The 18797-nt window shown below is 37.4% G+C and overlaps 2 protein-coding genes across 2 annotated transcripts; one reads left to right on the top strand and one right to left on the bottom strand.

Annotated features, from left to right (window-relative positions):
* The first annotated feature begins 31 nt into the window (after positions 1-31).
* Positions 32-10502, top strand: LOC110167018 (phospholipid phosphatase 1-like). The gene is made up of 6 exons (XM_020932316.2): positions 32-564; positions 2970-3121; positions 4265-4545; positions 7607-7664; positions 8481-8657; positions 9813-10502. The coding sequence occupies exons 1-6, from the start codon at positions 507-509 to the stop codon at positions 9942-9944; spliced, it is 858 nt and encodes a 285-aa protein (XP_020787975.1). The 5' UTR covers positions 32-506; the 3' UTR covers positions 9945-10502.
* A 4326-nt stretch (positions 10503-14828) lies between these two features.
* On the bottom strand, positions 14829-18217 carry atp5fa1 (ATP synthase F1 subunit alpha). The gene is made up of 11 exons (XM_020932306.2): positions 18058-18217; positions 17515-17590; positions 16958-17127; positions 16711-16884; positions 16459-16625; positions 16079-16379; positions 15764-15988; positions 15585-15692; positions 15352-15496; positions 15100-15250; positions 14829-15030 (listed from the first exon to the last, which is right to left on the bottom strand). Exons 1-11 carry the CDS (start codon positions 18115-18117, stop codon positions 14952-14954), a joined length of 1656 nt encoding a protein of 551 aa, XP_020787965.2. The 5' UTR covers positions 18118-18217; the 3' UTR covers positions 14829-14951.
* Between the last annotated feature and the right edge of the window lie 580 nt (positions 18218-18797).

The raw sequence follows: 18797 nt of genomic DNA, 5'->3' as shown, positions 1-18797 counted from the left end.
CTTGAACGCATCAATAAGCCCACCTAAATAGAGCTCAGTCAGTTTGCCTACTTCACCTCACCGGTAACAACAGGCTCACGTTTGGACGGGGAGCGATATGAGCTGAAGAATCCGCCGCGTCCCGTGTTATCATGAACTTTGACACCTTTAACGGGTGAGAGGGTCCTCGTTGTGCTCGTGCTAGACTAGTAGAGATAGTTTAGTTTTGGATGTGTCTGTGACTTATTGGTTCCTACTAGCGCTCCGTTGTTTGTGAAGTGGGACCTCCCCAAATAGACACAGCCTTCTTCCTTTTCCACGGAGCCCTTCCCACTACAATACAATTAGTGCAATGACGCTACTGCTGCTGTGTTTGAATCTTGTGCTGGAATAGCGAGACATGTGCGCCAGATAGACAGCGTCTCGTGTCGCCTAAGCCCACCCGGAGGACGCTCACGAGGAACGACAGTCGGAGGAGGATCGCTTTTACGCGCACGCAGCAACCGCAAAAGAAACGACTTTACGAAATGTTTGAAGCCTCCGGGATCCCGCTCGTCCTCCTGGATGTTGGCTGTCTCGCTCTAGGTAAGCCCTTGCCTGGCTCTCACCCTATAATCTTGTCAAATTGTACCACAGAGATTGCAAACATCTATTCTTTTTACAGTACACACTAGTTAGGACAGACTTTAAATGTCCTATATTACACAAAATGGATACTTGTGCGCATTAAGTTATATTATATTAAAAATAATATATACCTGAAGCTGTGTTTTGTTTCATTCACACACGTTTGAGTAACACGTTTATGATTACTCTACCTTTCCAAAGCTGAAAATATCCATGTCCATCACCTTAACTTGAAAACTATGCTTCATGACATCAGAAGTAAACAGACACCTTTTTATTTTTAGTTCAAAAGAGATCTGCAATTCTTCTAAATGATTCTAGTGAAGGTGTACGGATTTTATAACTACACTGGAGCACTTCCTGTATTACGGCATGACATCACAAGGTGGAGCAGAGTGTTTTCCGTTTGAGAGAAGAACTCATCTTAAATATACATGGGTTGTGAGAATGAAACAGTGAAACAAAACAAAACTCCAGGCATGTTTTTGATGAGGAAACATTATAACAAAGCATAACATGAGACCTTTAATGTCCGTTCATTATCATTGGAAAGCTTGCAGTGAATAGAACTTGTTAAGGAAATGGAAAAAAGTCTCTTATCATGACTTTAATTCCTGTAATTTTATTTTAGGAATGCAATCCGACGTTAAACTGCTACGTAAAAGGACAGTGTTGATAAATGATTGTGTAACCTTTAGGGAGACTTTGAACATGAAGGACCTAAAGGTGACATGTACTATAGGCTGATAATGCAGGGCAGGTTAAGACAAATCGCCCTGTACAAATGTTAAAATGGGCACCTACTTTGCTTAGTCAGTATCATGTGGTTGCTGACTGTACAAATGTCTGTGATCATGGTAACACGATTGAAAGCGGTCTTAATTGAGTTTCCGCTTTCCTTTTATGAAGTGCTAAAATGACATTGTTTACATTACTACACAATATTTCTAGTAAGACAATGATGTAAAAAGAAAGTACATATGAGAGGTTAGACTACTTCATGAAAAAAGTGCCAATGACAAGTTGAAACACAGTTAAGACTATTATATTTTAAGGTTATACAAAACATTTTACTTTTCCCAAGTTGGAAATTGTTTAGGTTTCATATTTTACTTCCTGGCTGGAAAGCATGACGTCACACTAGGGATTTCCATAACTCTCCTAGCAACCATGTCGCACGGGCAAAAACACGTCAAATGTGCACAGAAATAAATTTATTTGACCAATACAATTATAAGGAATCACAATTTCATTTGCTGAAATAGCGTTTAAAGTGTCAGAACTAAATTATTTCTTACATGTAAATTGTTGTTCAAGTTTTCTTCATACATTTATTCTTGATTGGCATAAAACTATAATTTATATTTACAACAGTTTACAATTTATTATCCTACTAAATTAAGTTGAAATTACAGAATCCTCAAAGTTTGTCATACACATTTTAAGCCTCGCCTAGTTTTTCAAGTTTGCATCTGTAAACAGTTTACAGATATGATATGACATGGGTAGAGGTATTTCCATAACAGTTACTTCGCAAACATAATGTAAACAATGGTCAAAAACTGCCCAGACTTTACTCAATGTTGACAATAAGCCTAATAAAATAGATGACATCACCTTTATTTGCTGAATCAATGTTTTATCTGTCTGTCTGTTTTATCTGATCTTGCCATAGGTTAAAGTTGGTCATTCCATTTTAGAACTCACCATCACTTCTTGTAATATTTTGTACTTTTGACTTCAACCCAAACCACATTTTGTCCAAACCACATAAAAACATGTTTGTTTCATTCAACAGCCTGAAGCATTACAAAGAAGTGAGCAGATTTCAGTATCTAAACATTCTACCCTGCCCACAAATGTATTATATTATTTGAAATTAAAACGTTCATGGACTATTCCCCTTTAAGCTCTCAAACAAAGAATTGAGACTCTATTGTGTAACTCTATACCTCTGTCTGTCCCATAATGGCTCCACCCTCTATTTCAAACAACTCTATCCTATATCCAAACGGGAAAACCAGCTTGTTTCACTTCTTATATGGTGTGAGTTCGACTGCTCTTTTGATGTTATAAAACAGCTGTCATATGAATCAAATTATAACTGAGATCCGGATTCAATTATTTCTGATCTTCAGTGATATAACGGAACCAATCCTTAGTAAAAGTATGTAGTTTGGAGCAGAGTTCAGGCTTTAAAGCAAGTAATTTGACTATATTTTGTGTTTAAATGTTGGCATTGTTGTAGAAAATAAATATCAAAAGCTGTTTCTATTTGTTTTTAAGACAAGACAAGACAAAAATCATATTATATCCTAATTGTATTCTAAAGTCTTTGTTTTCTTTGTCTTTTCTTTTGACAGTCGCACTACCATTTCTTATCCTCACACCTAATCATAACCCCTTTAAGCGAGGATTCTTCTGCAATGACGAATCTATCCGATATCCACTCAAAGATGACACGATATCCTACCAGCTGCTTGGAGGAGTTATGATCCCATCCACATTGATAGTGGTAAGTCAGATATTGTGACTTTTTTTCTTCAAGTAAAGGTGCTTTATGTAACTTTTTTTGGTGCTGGGTCTGCCGCCTGAATCAGAAAAACAAACCGAAAGGCTTTGTTCATATCAAAAACTAACATGGCAGTTTACACGTAAAGAAAAACACAACAAAACAACAAAGGACTGAGAAACAGTATGGACCCTTTATACCCTTTATGAAAGTAAGTTAGTTAATCTATATACTTTTTTTTTTTAATGCTTTGTCATTATATATAGTACACACGCAAGTTACAATATATCTCAACACATTTGTTCATACATACAAAAAGAAAACATGCAAAAATTATGTGGTCTCAACTGTGGGCTCAAGTGATTCTGAATGATTTTTTAAAACAAATTCTGTAGCTTTCTAAGTTTCTTGTTTTGCGCTGCTTACAAATTATGTTCATGGCAGGTAAGGAAATAATTAATATTCCTTCCCAAATCAACAGTTACAGATGCTTTAGGACACGGGGAACAAGAAAAATGATTTAAAATCCAATTACATAGTAAACTTTTATGAGCAAATAAGGATTATATTGATATTACAGACTGCAAAATTGTGGGTTGCTTCAGGAAGTTTGGTAAAATGACATAAACAAACATTTCACTTTATTATGATATAGAAGCTGATTTTCTAACTCAATACATCACAGTGCGTAACGCGGCGGTGAGAATGTCCCCCCAGAGGGAGGAGGGGGACATTCAAGCTGAGAGAATAGGACGTTCGAGCTGGTATTCGTTCTATATTTTGTTCTGAATTTTACAAGAAGTTTCAAGAGATGTCTTCCACATTTGAGAGACATGCAATTCAAATTAGCAGCTGTGGTTAGATTGTTTCAAGTTTGGATGAAGGATTATTCCACAGTATTAAACTTCTCTATCTTGGTTTTATACAAATACTTGGCCTTGTTGAGTCACCTGCTTTTCTCTATGAAGACAGATTTATGCCACACAATCTACCACAATCCAGACAAAACAATAAATTTTCCAGGGAGATGAGAGGGTTTAGACCCCCTATTGAAAAAGTTACATACAGTACCTTTTATTGACCCAATTCCGACCACACCCTTGATGTTAACCTGTTTTTTTGTCACCATTCTTGTTTTCTGTGCAGCTTGTGTGCGGTGAGTGCCTTTCTGTTTACCTGTCCCGCATCAAGAAGCAGTGTCTGGGGATGAGATACGTAGGGTGTGTGTACAAAGCAGTGGGGAGTTATGTGTTTGGAGCAGCTGCTAGCCAGTCGCTGACAGACATAGCCAAATATTCCATTGGACGTTTGCGGCCTCACTTCCTGGCTGTGTGCAACCCGTCATGGGACAAGATCAACTGTAGCGCAGGCGGGTACATCGAGAACTTCACCTGCAACGGAGAGCCTTTTCTAGTGGATGAGGCCAGGTACTGAAACCAGACTGTAAAGCTTAAATGACATAGCCATCACTTTTTTTACAGTTTATTCTTTGATTGCTGTCATTTTGAACTCCATTTTGAGGCCTGTTGATACTTTGCAGCTGATTTCATCAACTTTCTCTGGGGGTGTGACGCTAACTGAAAGCACTACTCTGTCAGAAGCTCTTAACTTAATCTGAGGCTGCGTTTATATGATGACGGTCTGAACGGAAGATGCAAAAGTAGTGTCGCGTCTTCACTTTTTATTCCGCGTTCAGACAAGCATTTTCAGGAGGAAATCTGCACGCATACAGTGATGCAAAAGTGTGGGGAATTCGATTGGTTATGCATGCCAGGCGGCTCGGTGGTGACGCTTGGTGGTGCTGTATGTGACGTAAAAGTGTACGCAACATGAGCAGATCTGACAAGAGTTTTGCGTCTTGGGCAGTGTAGATGGAAACACTACGGCGGAGCGTGTTCAGTTTTTCCACTCTGGAGGGTGATTTCAGATTTTTGCATTTTTAAGCTCTAAAAATGCTGTCCCTGTCTAAACGAAAGGCACTTCCGATAAAATATTTTGTCGTTTTTACCCACAAGCTTTCTCGTGTAAACAGGCCCTGAACTTTGTTTTAAAACACAATCTGACCAGAAAGAGCTGACTTGGTTGGAATTACAACAGGTAATCTGATTTGTTCCTTACATTTAAAATAAAAGCATTAGTCAACAGTTTTTCAGTCGCTTTCAGCATTTTGTTGAAAATCAAATTACTCAACAGGACCAAGAATACTCGTATTGATCTCAGGCTCCTGAAAATGTTATGTTTACATCCATTTTGTATATTTTCTTGAGTTCAGACAATCTTAAAACTGTTTTGCCAGTGTTTGCTGATTTGCTGATATGTCAGCCTGGTAACAAATTATTTTGCGATAGAGATACGCATAGAACACCCCAGCGTGAAGTCACTGCAAAGTATCAATCATTTTAAACAGCGGTTTTCCAAAGTTTTTAAGAAAGGACCCCCAAAATAACCATGCTACTGATCCAAGACTGAACTACTGCAAAATGAAATTGACATAATGTAAAAAAGCAAGTTGCAAAACAGAAAGAAGATTAAATGCACTGTCATAGTTTTAAAATTAAACTGCAGCCGAACCTCTGCTGGGAACTGGAAACTACTGGTTTAAAAGAGGGAAGGGCAGTGTCTTAATATTTTATAGCTATGCAGGAATTGAATTGCATAACATCGATTAGTCTTTGTCTTTCACCATAAAGCAGTGACACACATAAGAGAGTAGTACACCAAATGACGAGGTGTGGATATTATTATTACCTAAAGGCAAACAGATTGACTAATATCTAGTGATTCATCTAGACTTTGATAATGCTATTATCTCAGATGGAGGGCCAATATAACTTCTAATTGGCTTAAAGTCCTTTGAGACACTTTGACAACTACTATGACCAATGCCAACTGGCTCAATCTTGCACAGACAATCTTTTTGATAGTATTGTTAGAAAATATGTCCTTTCTTATTTTTGTTTTGGGAAAAAGTCCTATATTACAAAAAAAATACCCTTATGAGCTTTAAGTCATGTTATAATGTTGTTACCTCCCCAAAACATACCGGGAGTTGTTTTGTTTTGTTTTGTTTCACCTTGTGCCTGTGTTGCCATGCGGTGGTACTTTACAGGTTAACCACTACCTTTTTACTTAGTTCAGTAGAGATGCGCAATTCTAAGGTTGAAATCATCCACATCAGGGGCTTCAAACTCAAATTCAGAGGGCCAAAATTAAAAACTGGGACTGTCGTGGGCCAAACTCAATCAAAAAATTTCAACAAAAAGATATGTAATGCTAAACCTTTTCTTATTAAAAAAATGTTTAATAATAGTTTTGCTTAAACACTGAATTCAGAACAAGCGTAATATAAAATGATAACTACATTATGAATAAATAATGTCGGTGGCCCAGCTCTAGTACATATGTGATATGATCTCGCAGGCCAAATTTTGCCCGGGGCCTGAGTTTGACATGTCTGGTCTACATGATTCTTGTGAAGCTGCATGGAGTTTAAAAACGCAGTGGAGCACTTTCTGTATTATCACATGATATCACAACATGGAACAGAGGGTTTGAGAGAAGAAGTCAGCCTAAATATGCGTGAATGAAGCCTATTTTTGATGAGAAAACAACATTGTAGCATAAATCAGAAAAGAGTTTAATGTGAGTTTTTTAACTTGAGTTGCTGACCATATCCTGAGCAATATATCTGCTTTTGTACAGCTGCCCCCATCTCTTTTTTTAAACTATTGACTTTTAGGCCCAGAATAATGTGATAATTTATAGTGTTTTTAATATTATTTTCCATGTGATACAAACATATTTCTACACATTCTTGTTATTTTTATGTTTATAGCTATTTATAAATATTGTTTGTCATTAACTTTGGAAATTACCTTTTAGAATCACACTTTACCTTTATCTTCACACTTTAATAGTAAATTGTCTTTTTGTCTTTTTGAGTTACATTGAGCAAGACTGCACTTTGGACAACATTTTATAGTAATTCTTCAAATACTTTCTACATAAAACTTCCTTGTTGTTCATGCCTACAGGGTTGGCTAATTTGGAACATTTGAACACATGCACAACCATTAATACACAAGTCTGCATTTTTCACTGGCCAAAGAAAACCAGAGCCACGTGAATGGGTTTTTAAGCAACGTATGTACCAAAATAAGAAATTATATGTTTTAAGAATCATGTTACATTTAAAGGGGCCCATATTACGCTATTTCATGATCTTTTTTATAATGCTATTTCCTCTTCACAAACATACCTGGAGTTGTGTTTTGTTTCATTCATACATGTTTAACACACAAACCCTGTATGTTTAGGTTGATTATATTACTCAGACATGTGTGAATGAAACAAAACACAACTCCAGGTATGTTTTTGATGAGGAAACAACATTATAACATGGCTGAAAGCTCACAAGAGTCAATATAGGACTTTTTAACATAATCAGTTTCATAATAATCTAATTGATCTCATTTTGGTCTTTTTCAGGCTTTCGTTTTACTCCGGACATTCCTCATTTTCCATGTACTGCATGATGTTTCTTGCTGTAAGTAGTTCTTCTACATTTACATATTGACAAAGAGTCCCCTTGGAATTATAATTATAGGGTTCTATACATGGACTAAGGGGGTGCGACGTCGCTCATAGCATTCGACAACAGTCAAAAGAAACTCATCGAGGCTTGCAGTCAAAGGGGTGAATTTGGAGTCTCAATTTATGTACGGACAAAACAGCTAAATAAAAACTCCAGAATCATGTAGAGTGAGTTAATACAAACATTTTAAGACCAAAATGAGTACCCTGACAACAGCAGTTAGAGAGAGATGCTACGTTGGCTAATGGATGCTCTCTCTAATATAAGAGAGAGATGCTTATATGGCTCCATCGAGTCCGGTGCCAACTCAGTATAAAGTGAATTGGCACCGGAGTCGATGTAGCCAGAAGCTTGAACACCCTCAGCCTTTTCAGCAGTTCTCAGACAACAGCAAAAAGCAGAGCAATCGCTTTTAGCTGCATGAAATATCTTTTAAATGGTGAGGCAGATAAGCGTCCTGCTTGTCTCTATGAAGAGGTGCGGCCAACCAGCATATTTGAATAGGAAGTCAAAGGACCTTTTATCTGTTATCAAGATGTTTTAGCTCACCATCTCAGTTTGGACAAAATGTAAAACTATGATCTACTTCTGTTTATACTTCAAAGTAGCTGAGTGAAGCGTATGTTCTTTGATTTAGAGTACATTTTTAAGGTCCAAAAACATAACCTGGTTTTATTGAGGAAATGGCACTTTGACGCTCAGACATTGACTTTGTATCGTGTAACATTATTCAAATAAGTCTAATGTTGATGTTTTGGTCTGATGCAGCTGTACATTCAGGCCAGATTGAAATCAAACTGGACCAGGCTCCTGCGCCCCACCTTCCAGTTTTTCCTGATTGCGACGGCTGTTTATGTGGGTCTGTCCCGAGTGTCTGACTACAAGCACCACTGGAGTGACGTGCTGATGGGGCTGCTGCAGGGAGGACTGGTGGCCATTTTAAATGTAAGTCCAGTATTTTGAAAGTATTAAAAAGAAACATTTAATTAAAAAGTCCAGCTCCTTCTTGAGTTGAATTTTAATTTTAAGGCCTGGCTGCTGGAACTGGATGGTGGTTACTGTAGGTTACAATCTCTCAACAATCTCTCTAGCTCCTATGGAAATCAACAGTGACCGCCCACTCTGCTTCTGAAAGTACATTTTCCAATAACTTTTCCACACACATGTAAAAAAAAAATTCAAATATTAAGAGTTAAAAACCAACCAGCAATGTGATAAGTTGGTGATATAATGCAGTAGTTTTAAGCCCCAAAAGCACATTTAATTTGCAAGACTCTGTGAAATCCTTTAACAATTTTGTGGTTTATAAAGTTTCAGAAGCGGATTTTAAATTAAATTATAGGTCTTGTGCTCATGAGATACCATGTCGCTATTAGCCATGATCAAGCTTTCTCTAACAAATAACCCATGGACAAGGAAAAATGTAGAAGTGAAGTGACCACATAAACCAACATCCTTTTCAGTTCAACATGAAGAATCATAACCTTATGTAGTATGAATTTAAAGGCCCCTGTACTATGTATAATGCTGTTTCCTCCGCAAAAACTTAGTTCTGTTTTTTGTTTTGTGTCACTCTCTGTTTCACCGTGTTAATACGGGAAGTGCTCTACTCTGTTTTAAACTCCATTCACCTTCACTAGAATAAACTGGATAATTTCAACCCTGTAATCACCAAACTGTAATGAACTTAAGGTAAAAAGTAGCTGTTAAATTAAAAACTACCGCTACATGACATCACAAGGTAGAACAGAGCATTTTGAGCTTTGGAGATGTAGGCAGAGTTATGATAAAAACATTTGGAAATAAAAAAAAACACAACTCCAGATATGTCTTTAATGAGGTAACAGCATTATAACATGGCTGAAAGCTCACAAGAGTCAATCTTGTGTAATACTGTAGCACCTTTTTAATGATTGCCATACCTACTAGATCACACCACTACTATTATTTTGAATTTTTGTTGTTGTTGTATGATTTCATTAATGTTATATGGTTTATGTTCCATTGTAAAATAATGTAACTTTCTTACTTGTCCAAAATAAATGCATAAATCAGTCAAATCAAATAAAGTATAATTTTCCCCCGTGTTATGTTCTGCAGGTTTTCTGTGTGACTAACTTCTTTGAGCAGCCCATTGACCCAGTTGTGTCTCAAGAGGAAGAAGACGAACCTGTCTCGCACACGAGTTTACAAGAAAACCCAAGAGAAAACCACTACGGCAGCACGGGCTGAAACTCTGAAACCTGTATCTCCTCTCCAAAGAACTCGTTCATCACCTTTTGCCTTTAGCTGCTATGTACCGTGCGCACTACAGGTGACGAAACCTTGCACTAAGACATGAGTTTTTGTTTAATTTTATTTGTAAATTATGGATTTTATTGTGAGACAAAAACTGATTTATGGTTGATTTCCTGACAAAACAAGGCTTTTTTTTACTTTGCGGAAATGTGGCTACGAATGTACAGTAAGTTTGTGTTACGCTGCCATCGTGAATGAATGAATTCCTTTTGCCTAGTATATAATGAGCATCTGTGCGCACACCAGTGGCCCTGTACAACCTGTGAAAATGAAAACCTGGATGTCTTTAAACCCAAAGAAGACTGAACTACGGAATAATTTATATATTTTTTTTTGCCTTAGATTAATAATGGCTGCATTTCAGGGCAGTTGAATTCAGTTTTATTGTACATATAATTATTGTAATGAATTTTTACTGTATGGAAATGCAAATCTTGTATTGGTCTAAGCAATACAGAAAGATTAAAGGGTGTTTTATAATTTGACATCAAACTGTTTCATTATGCAAGTTATTTTTAATCTGACTTTATCTTGTGGATGCTTGTCTCTATGGAAATGTTACTGCGTTACCTTAAATGTTCCTCTGAATGGCAGTAACCCGCTTGTCTCCTTGGTGCTAGTGCAATTAATACATGTTTGTCAGTGTATATTTGAGTTATAAAAACACATTGTATTGACTAAATGCAAAATAGATTATTAAATGTGATGCTACAGAACTTTCCAAGCAAACCAATAACATCTCCATGGATAAAAGCAGGAGGTGTACCCATAAAGTTACATTACAGTGCAACTTTTAATAAGACAAAATGACACAAAACCATGTGTAACTGGTTTTTATCCATTGTTCCTTAAAGCATAGAAAAAGAGAAATTTGAGTAGTGCTGTGTGCAGACAATGCACTGGGTGGATTATTCATTTATGTTGCAGACACACCAACAAAACCACCAACATGCAAATATAATCTGTCAGACTAAAGAAAAGTAAAAGTTGCGTAATTGTGGCAGTTGCACAGTAATTTTCCATGTGATCATTATATGGGTCATATCTGAAATTATTTTAAAGTCATTTATGGGCTGTTTGTAGAGGACGAATAGTTATTAGCATTTATTTGTAGGTGAATATCTTGTGTTTTTGTTTTGTTTTTTTATAAAAGCAGCTTTGCTCCAGCATTTGTGGGGCTGAAAAAGAGTCCATATAACTTAGAGCAAAACACATTTTTTATTGCATAATTTTTTTGTAATTCAGGGTTCCAATGGTTATGGAAATCCTGGAAAAGTCATAGAAATTTAAAATGTAATTTTCCAGGTTTGCAACTCATGGAATTTTGTAAATTTAACGAAAGTTTTGGAAAGTTTATGGAATTTTAGTATTACTTTCACGCAACTACAGCATTCTGTTAAGTTCTCATTTGGCTGTTATGATTATTTCTGAATGTATGCGGCTTTTGTTTAAAAGAAACGACAGTAAATGGACTGACAGTATTTTGAATGTTAAAAAACTATAATACCAAACCATAAGGTGAGTGGAAAGGGTTAACATTTCATATTTAGTCCTAAAGTATGCTAAATTCTATACATGTAGGTGCCGTAAATTCTTGGAAAATTCACTTAAGTTTGCTAAAGTTTTGAAATTTTGTCAGTGAAAAAGAGTGGGAACTTTGGTAATTGTTTGGAGCAATAATTGTAATATTGATTAAAATCCAATGAATTCCAATTACCTAGTAAGGGTGATTCCAAAATTTTATATCAATACCCATTTTGAGCAATTTTTTTAAAATCAAAATACAAATGGGAGTGTTTTTTCTTTCTATTTTTGTTTTTGCAGATTTTGACCATTTTATACTATTCTGTTTGAGATTTCCATAGGTTAAACAATGACACTTTACTTAACAAACTGTTTCACAACATTAGTGACAAGAGTTTATTTTCCCCAGCAGACAGGTGTCACCGAGGCCAAAGCTTAGGCTGCAATCCTATTACACCCATGACCCCACACAGACAACCTGGAGATGCACCCATCCCATAATGCACTGGGCTGCAATAGTTTTCAGTCCAATCCAATATAAAGTTTCCCAGGATTTTGTTTACTTGCGAAATTTCTGCCTATCGCTGTACAAATACCACACGTATCCTCGACTGGTAATTTCGAGGAATGTGTGGAGGAGATACATTTTTGAAATTCTTGCCTGAAACCAACGTGACTTTTATTGTTGCTGAAGTCAAGAGACACTACGCTGCAAAAAGTAATGGGTAAATAACAAAAAAACACTAAACAAAGAACTTTAACTTAATCTATTTGAGTAGATTTGATTTGACAATTAAAATGATCTACCAATGGAATAAGATTTACTTAATCTTAATTGAAGAAACTAAAATTGTGTTTATTATTTTAAAGGTACTCTGTGTAACTTTACCTCCATGGAGATCTTATACTTTTGTCAAGAGTGTTTAACATTTAACTTATCTCCAGGAGAAAAGAAAGCAAGTCATTTTAGCAATAAATTAAAAGTAAGATGGATATGGTCGACACAAATTAGTGGAACATTGCAGGTAATAAAATCTCATGTATCAGGTGACAAACTCATCAAAAAAGTTACACAGAACAACTTTAAGTACATTGTAAGTAATTGAAATCAAGATAAAAAGTAATTTTAACTTGGCTAGATTTAGTTTTTGCAGTGTGTTGTGGTTATTTAATTTGGAAGACCATGTACATTTTTGTTACAGTGTAGTGAACCCACATTGGAAGAGACACTAGACTACAACTATAAATAAAAAGTCTGAAGCCAAAATTATGGTTTTGTGAATGTTTTCTCTAAGCAACACAAATAACATTAAAAAGAAGCAATGGTCCATGCTAAAACACAAATTACTTTTTGCATTCTTCTGTATTACATTCACAATCTTTTTTTTTTTTTTTTTTTTGCAAGATGGGGCCAATTTATTATGTTAGGAACAACAATCTTTGAGGCATATTTTCAGCCACTGGAGGAAAAAGATATATATTTTTTTGATGTTGCAAGATACAGTATATGAAACGGTGTAGTCCTTCATTTGTTCAGAAGTGATTTAATGTAGAGAAAGTTTCATCTGTGGTTATCTGGACTCTGTCTTGGCGATCAAGGGTTTCGGCCCCCATCCAGAAGCTATTTTCAAATTGATACTGGCTTGAAGCACTGGTTTGCTGCTCTGAGTAACAAAGTAATTTCTGTTCTATTTATTTTTTCCTGAATCACTTGTAACTTTTGCTTGTGCTTTCTGCAGTTATTGGAAAGCAAATCTGTCAAGAATTGCAGTATAACAAAGAGCATTGCACAGAAAACATAGAAAACAAACAACAACATAGAGCTTAAAGGTGCATTATAAAACCACCATGGAGATGTTTTTGCTTTGCCTGGAATGTTCCTCAGTATGATATTGAACTTATCTGTTGGGCATTACTTCATGTAAATATTTTATGTCTTAAAAATAAAACAAAACTTAAACCTCATGCACTTTTACTGAGAGCAGAGGCACCACAAATCTGACCTGTAACTTTGCCTGATGATGTGATCTGTTTGTTTCCATGGAGGATAAATATGTCTAATGCTATAATCCCTAATGTTCCAACTCTCTAGCAGGAAAGTTATATAGTGAACCTTTAACGTATCTTGCTATCAAAACTATTCGGGGGTTCTCCCATTGTGCGCTATTTCTACTCAGTCCAGTGTCATTGTCTGTGACCTTTACAATAGTCCTCATTCACAGCTGCCACTTTCAGTCACATGTCTCACTCTAACCAGCCAAGTAAAGTATCAGCAGAAACACACTGTTTACAATGGACCAAGAAGGAAAATGGCTATTACTATATCAAATGAATTTTCAATTGTCAGTTTATTGTTTTCTAGTTGGAAGTTGTGGTCCAAAATATAAAAAAAACAATGTGAAAATGGGGAAATAAAAGTATTGTCTCGTTTTGAATCACTGGGGAAACCACAAATGGGACATGACAATGAAATAATTCAAAGACTAATTGTGATTTTGGTTTGTGGGAAGATAATTACAACATTAGCTACTTACTTCTATAAAATAAAGCATACATAAGGCAAATGTGTCAAAACAAGTTCCTGCTATTGTCCATCAGTGACCTCTAGCTGCCGTGCAATATGGAAGCCAAAGGGCATATCGTTTCACATTTCCAAATTATTCTTATTTGAGCATGTGAACTACTACATGAACACATTGCTGTTTAAGATTAAGTTTAGTCAAGACCTCCTTACTATAATCCCATCTCTTAAAATAATGCAATATAAATATAACCTTTGAAAATTCTGTGACCTTGCAAAGTTGAAATGTTAGATACAAGCTTATTGATCATAGACCATTTTACCCAACTTTGATACCAATTTGTGTGCAAGCCCTTTTAAACTCTCCCATTTTAGAGTATGACATAGCAAGCGTGCAATAGGCCTGTGACTATCGACTAACAGCGGACTACCAGTGACCTCTGCTGGAACCAGTGAGCAGTTTTCCAGTGGACACTGAAGGGCGTCATTATGTCCATGCGTGTTACACACTTACAGCTGGAATAAACAATAAAACCCGTTTGGCTTGTTTTAGAGTAATTTATTACCATTGTATCAAACACTCCATTTGGGCTACAGCTGAGAAACAGAGCCCAAACTTTCCTCAGGATCTCAACAAGCTAATTATCTTTACATCAACAGACCTTTTCTGCACAATAAAGGCCTTTGCCTTCTGTCAAATTTGACACCTCAGTCTCAGACCATTTTAGGAAAATACGCTCTTAAGGACACAAACCTCTACAATTAACAGAATCTTTAAGGTTGTAAAATTTTATTTTGGGGGATCTGTACATGGAGGTTGTGGCCTTCAGTGTGTCACAAACAATAACAGGAACAGGACAGGTTAAGCGCACTGAAGTTCATTACAAGTGCTCATTTTACTCAAAACTGGACAAGAAGTTCAGAACAATCTGCTTAAGTTTAGCATCTGATGCCTCTGTGATTTTGCCGTCAGCCCTGGGGAAAAGGAACAAGTGTTAATACATGTAACATAAGTCATTACCTTGTAATAATGAAAGGTCTTACTTGATTGCTCCAAGCAGGTCCTGGTGCTGGCTGAGGATGTGCTGCAGGAAAGCCTTCTCAAACTTTGTGATCTTGCTGGGCTCCATTTTGTCCAAGTGACCCCTGACACCAGCGTAGATGACAGCGACCTGCTCTTCAATGGCCATAGGAGCTACAAGATGGTACAGGCATTTTATTACAACTCCAACATATCAGAAACACTTCAAGTGTCACCAAAATACTGTGCAAGTGACACAAACATGCCAAACTTACAGTACTGTCCCTGCTTGAGCAGCTCTGTCAGCCTCACTCCTCTGTTGAGCAGTTGCTGAGTGGCAGCATCAAGGTCAGAACCGAACTGAGCGAAGGCAGCCACCTCACGGTACTGGGCCAGCTCCAGCTTCATGGTACCAGCCACCTATCAAGAAATATAAAAATTCAATAAGCTTATCACACCATATCCCACTTAAGATATTAAAAAAACAACAACAAAAATACAAAAATACCTGCTTCATAGCCCTGGTCTGGGCGGCAGATCCTACTCTGGACACAGACAAACCTACATTGATAGCTGGACGGATACCCTTGTAGAACAACTCAGTCTCCAAGAAGATCTAGAGCAGAGACAAGCAGTCAGTATCACATTCAAAAGGGCAACACATAAATGTGAGTGTGCTGTACAAACCTGTCCATCAGTGATGGAGATGACATTAGTGGGGATATAAGCAGACACATCACCGGCCTGGGTCTCAATCACAGGGAGGGCAGTGAGGGAGCCGCCTCCGAAGTTGTCGTTCATCTTGGCAGCTCTCTCCAGCAGACGGGAATGCAGGTAGAACACGTCACCGGGATAGGCCTCACGACCAGGAGGACGACGCAGCAGCAGAGACATCTGACGGTAGGCTACAGCCTGAGAGGGAAAAACGGAGGCACAGTCACTCACTGCTGGTGTCAACCTTTAGACATGCCATCGTGTAATTTTGTCATTAAGATCACTCACCTGTTTGGACAAATCATCATAGATGATAAGGGCGTGCTTGCCATTGTCTCTGAAGTACTCTCCCATGGAGCAGCCAGAGTATGGGGCCAGGTACTGCAGAGGAGCGGCATCAGAGGCAGTGGCGGACACCACAATAGTGTACTTCATGGCATCAGCATCAGTCAGCCTCTTCACCAGCTGAGCCACAGTGGACCTCTTCTGACCAATGGCCACATAGATACAGTACAGCTTCTTTTTCTCATCAGTGCCATCGTTGAAACGCTTCTGGTTGATAATGGTGTCAATGGCAATGGCGGTTTTTCTGAATATAAAAATGAAATTTCAAAAATGTAGTCCAGCTTACATTTGTCATTCTTATACTTGTTTTCAAAAGTTCTTACCCAGTCTGCCTATCACCAATGATCAGCTCTCGCTGGCCTCTACCGATGGGCACCAGACTGTCCACAGCCTTAATGCCAGTCTGCATGGGCTCCCTCACAGAGATGCGGGGGATGATACCAGGGGCCTTCAGACCCACACGTCTGCGTACAGTGGAGCCAAGAGGACCCTGGATAAAATTGAACGACAAATACCGTAAACCTCTGAACCACTAAAGAGAAAACTAAACTTTAAAATTAAAATCAGGCACGAACTTTTCCATCAATGGCATTTCCCAGAGCGTCCACAACACGGCCCAAAAGCTGCTCTCCAACAGGAACATCCACAATGGCACCAGTTCTCTTGACGATGTCGCCCTCTTTGATCAGTTTGTCATTACCAAACACCACAACACCAACATTGTCAGGCTCCAAGTTCAGAGACATGCCCTAATACAATAATACAAAGTGTCAGGTTTCAATGTTAAATCATATTCAACAATGTACCAGTATTCATTCACACCTTCAGTCCAGAGGAGAATTCCACCATCTCCTCAGCCTGGACATTCCTCAGACCGTAAACTCTGGCAATACCATCACCAATGGACAGCACACGTCCAGTCTCCTCCAGGTCAGCAGAGGTATCTGCTCCCAAGATCTTCTCCTCCAGGATAGAAGACACCTCAGCGGTGCCTGTAAAAAGACAAAAATATTAAGATCTAAAAACTGAAAGGGAAAAAAAAGTGGGATTTCCAAAAAAACAACAACAACCAAACACACTATGAATCCTCCTGTAAAACAAGTTTAAATTTAAATTTAGTAAATTACTTTTTCCTGCAAGATTTGATATATAGATTGGGGATTTAAATTATTGTAGGCATATAGTTTATAACTTAAATGAGACAGCTTCAACTTGTATTAACAGAATGTATTTACCATTTTATTAGCCTGTAATGCATTAAATGGGTCTGTCTGTAAATTTGTTGTAGATGTCATTCTAAGTGAATATCGTTCTATGACCAAATTCTTTTGGAATTTGGTTGAAAACACCGAGGAGAGAGAAATATAGTCTTTTCTCACCCGTTTTCTGCAGCCATGGTCTGGTTGTGTGGAGGTGGTTGACCCCAACGCAGGCAGCGGGGACAGCCTTTGAGATCTAGAGTCAATGACAGACGCTTTATTTTGTTGAATGCATTTGCAAACAAACTGAAAATAATGCATAAGAAGCCTTTTAAATGCGCAGTTTTGATGTCGTATAAACTTCCGTGCAGCGCAGAGAACATGCGCTGTCAGGCTTTCTGACCTTCACAGCGTGGTTGAATGGCCGCTAGCAGAGTTAGCTTTGCCGCAAAGCACTAATGGGTTTGCCCGTACACTGAAGGCATAAGGTCTGGTTCAAGGGCAAACAATAGATGCAAAAATCTCACAATATTATTCGATTTTCCATAGCACGATGCATCCATACAGTTAAAGCTTTTCAGAGTGACCGGTACGCAATGTTCCAAATGACAAGTTAGCTTTAGCTAGCGGCCTGCGACATTGCCATTAACGTCATCAAAAGATAGGCATTACTTTGCAATTTACACGCTCCAAAATGTTCCAATAGTTGAATAAACCACTTACAAATCCGGCTCTTCTGGGCAGAGCCCTGGCCAAAGCTGAAGCGACTCTCACGGATAACATTTTGTCGGGCTGCAGATGACCTGTCCTCCACTAGCGGCACGTCCCTCCGTGAGAAGAGTGTAATGGCTGAATGAACCTTCTTCTATTTATGCAAAGGGCGCTGCTCTACAGGCACACTGCACAACACCGCCCCCTCGTGTCCTGGAGGAGAAATAAGGTGAATTTATTTATTTTATTATTAATTTATTTATTATACTGCGATTTTATATTTTATTACTTATTTTTCTATTTTCTCTACATTTATATAATGATATCTTATTTGACGCCTGCCTCTTGCTACTTTTTTGCTACTTATTTAAAATTCATTATTACAATATATATGTTTTACTCTTGGTTATTGCATTATTTTGTGACGTGTGAGCTACTGTGTCCAAATAATTTGCCTTGTGGATCAGTAAAGTTTGTAAGTACAAGTTAGATGCATTTTTTCAACTGTTACAGCACAAATGCTTACTTACACCTATCCACAGATCTAAGTATATATTTAGTTTTATACATGTATATAAAAGCAAACTACATAAATAAAAATACATTAATGACCATTACCTAATAAGGTAAAAAAAAAAAAAATAAATAAAAAATGCTCTTCATGTTTTTATAAAAAAAAAAAAAAAAAAAAACAACAACAACCAAAAAACTAAAACAGAAACAAACAAACAACAACAACAAAAATAATAAAA

Source organism: Boleophthalmus pectinirostris, unplaced genomic scaffold (assembly GCF_026225935.1).
Source record: "Boleophthalmus pectinirostris isolate CB_2022bp ecotype Guang Dong unplaced genomic scaffold, ASM2622593v1 HiC_scaffold_4, whole genome shotgun sequence".
In the NCBI taxonomy this organism is placed as follows: Eukaryota; Metazoa; Chordata; class Actinopteri; order Gobiiformes; family Gobiidae; genus Boleophthalmus; species Boleophthalmus pectinirostris.
This window is presented reverse-complemented; position numbering and strand designations above follow the sequence as displayed.

What these genes read in the sequence shown, in the direction of transcription:
- atp5fa1 (XM_020932306.2), bottom strand. Translation starts at nt 18,117, where the DNA reads ATGTTATCCGTGAGAGTCGCTTCAGCTTTGGCCAGGGCTCTGCCCAGA. An exon ending in GCTCAAGCAGGGACAGTACT is followed by an intron (nt 15,251 to 15,351) that starts GTAAGTTTGGCA and finishes ACCATCTTGTAG; the next exon opens with CTCCTATGGCCATTGAAGAG. An exon ending in GACCTGCTTGGAGCAATCAA is followed by an intron (nt 15,031 to 15,099) that starts GTAAGACCTTTC and finishes CCTTTTCCCCAG; the next exon opens with GGCTGACGGCAAAATCACAG.
- LOC110167018 (XM_020932316.2), top strand. Translation starts at nt 507, where the DNA reads ATGTTTGAAGCCTCCGGGATCCCGCTCGTCCTCCTGGATGTTGGCTGT. An exon ending in TCCCATCCACATTGATAGTG is followed by an intron (nt 3,122 to 4,264) that starts GTAAGTCAGATA and finishes TTTTCTGTGCAG; the next exon opens with CTTGTGTGCGGTGAGTGCCT. An exon ending in GACTGGTGGCCATTTTAAAT is followed by an intron (nt 8,658 to 9,812) that starts GTAAGTCCAGTA and finishes TATGTTCTGCAG; the next exon opens with GTTTTCTGTGTGACTAACTT.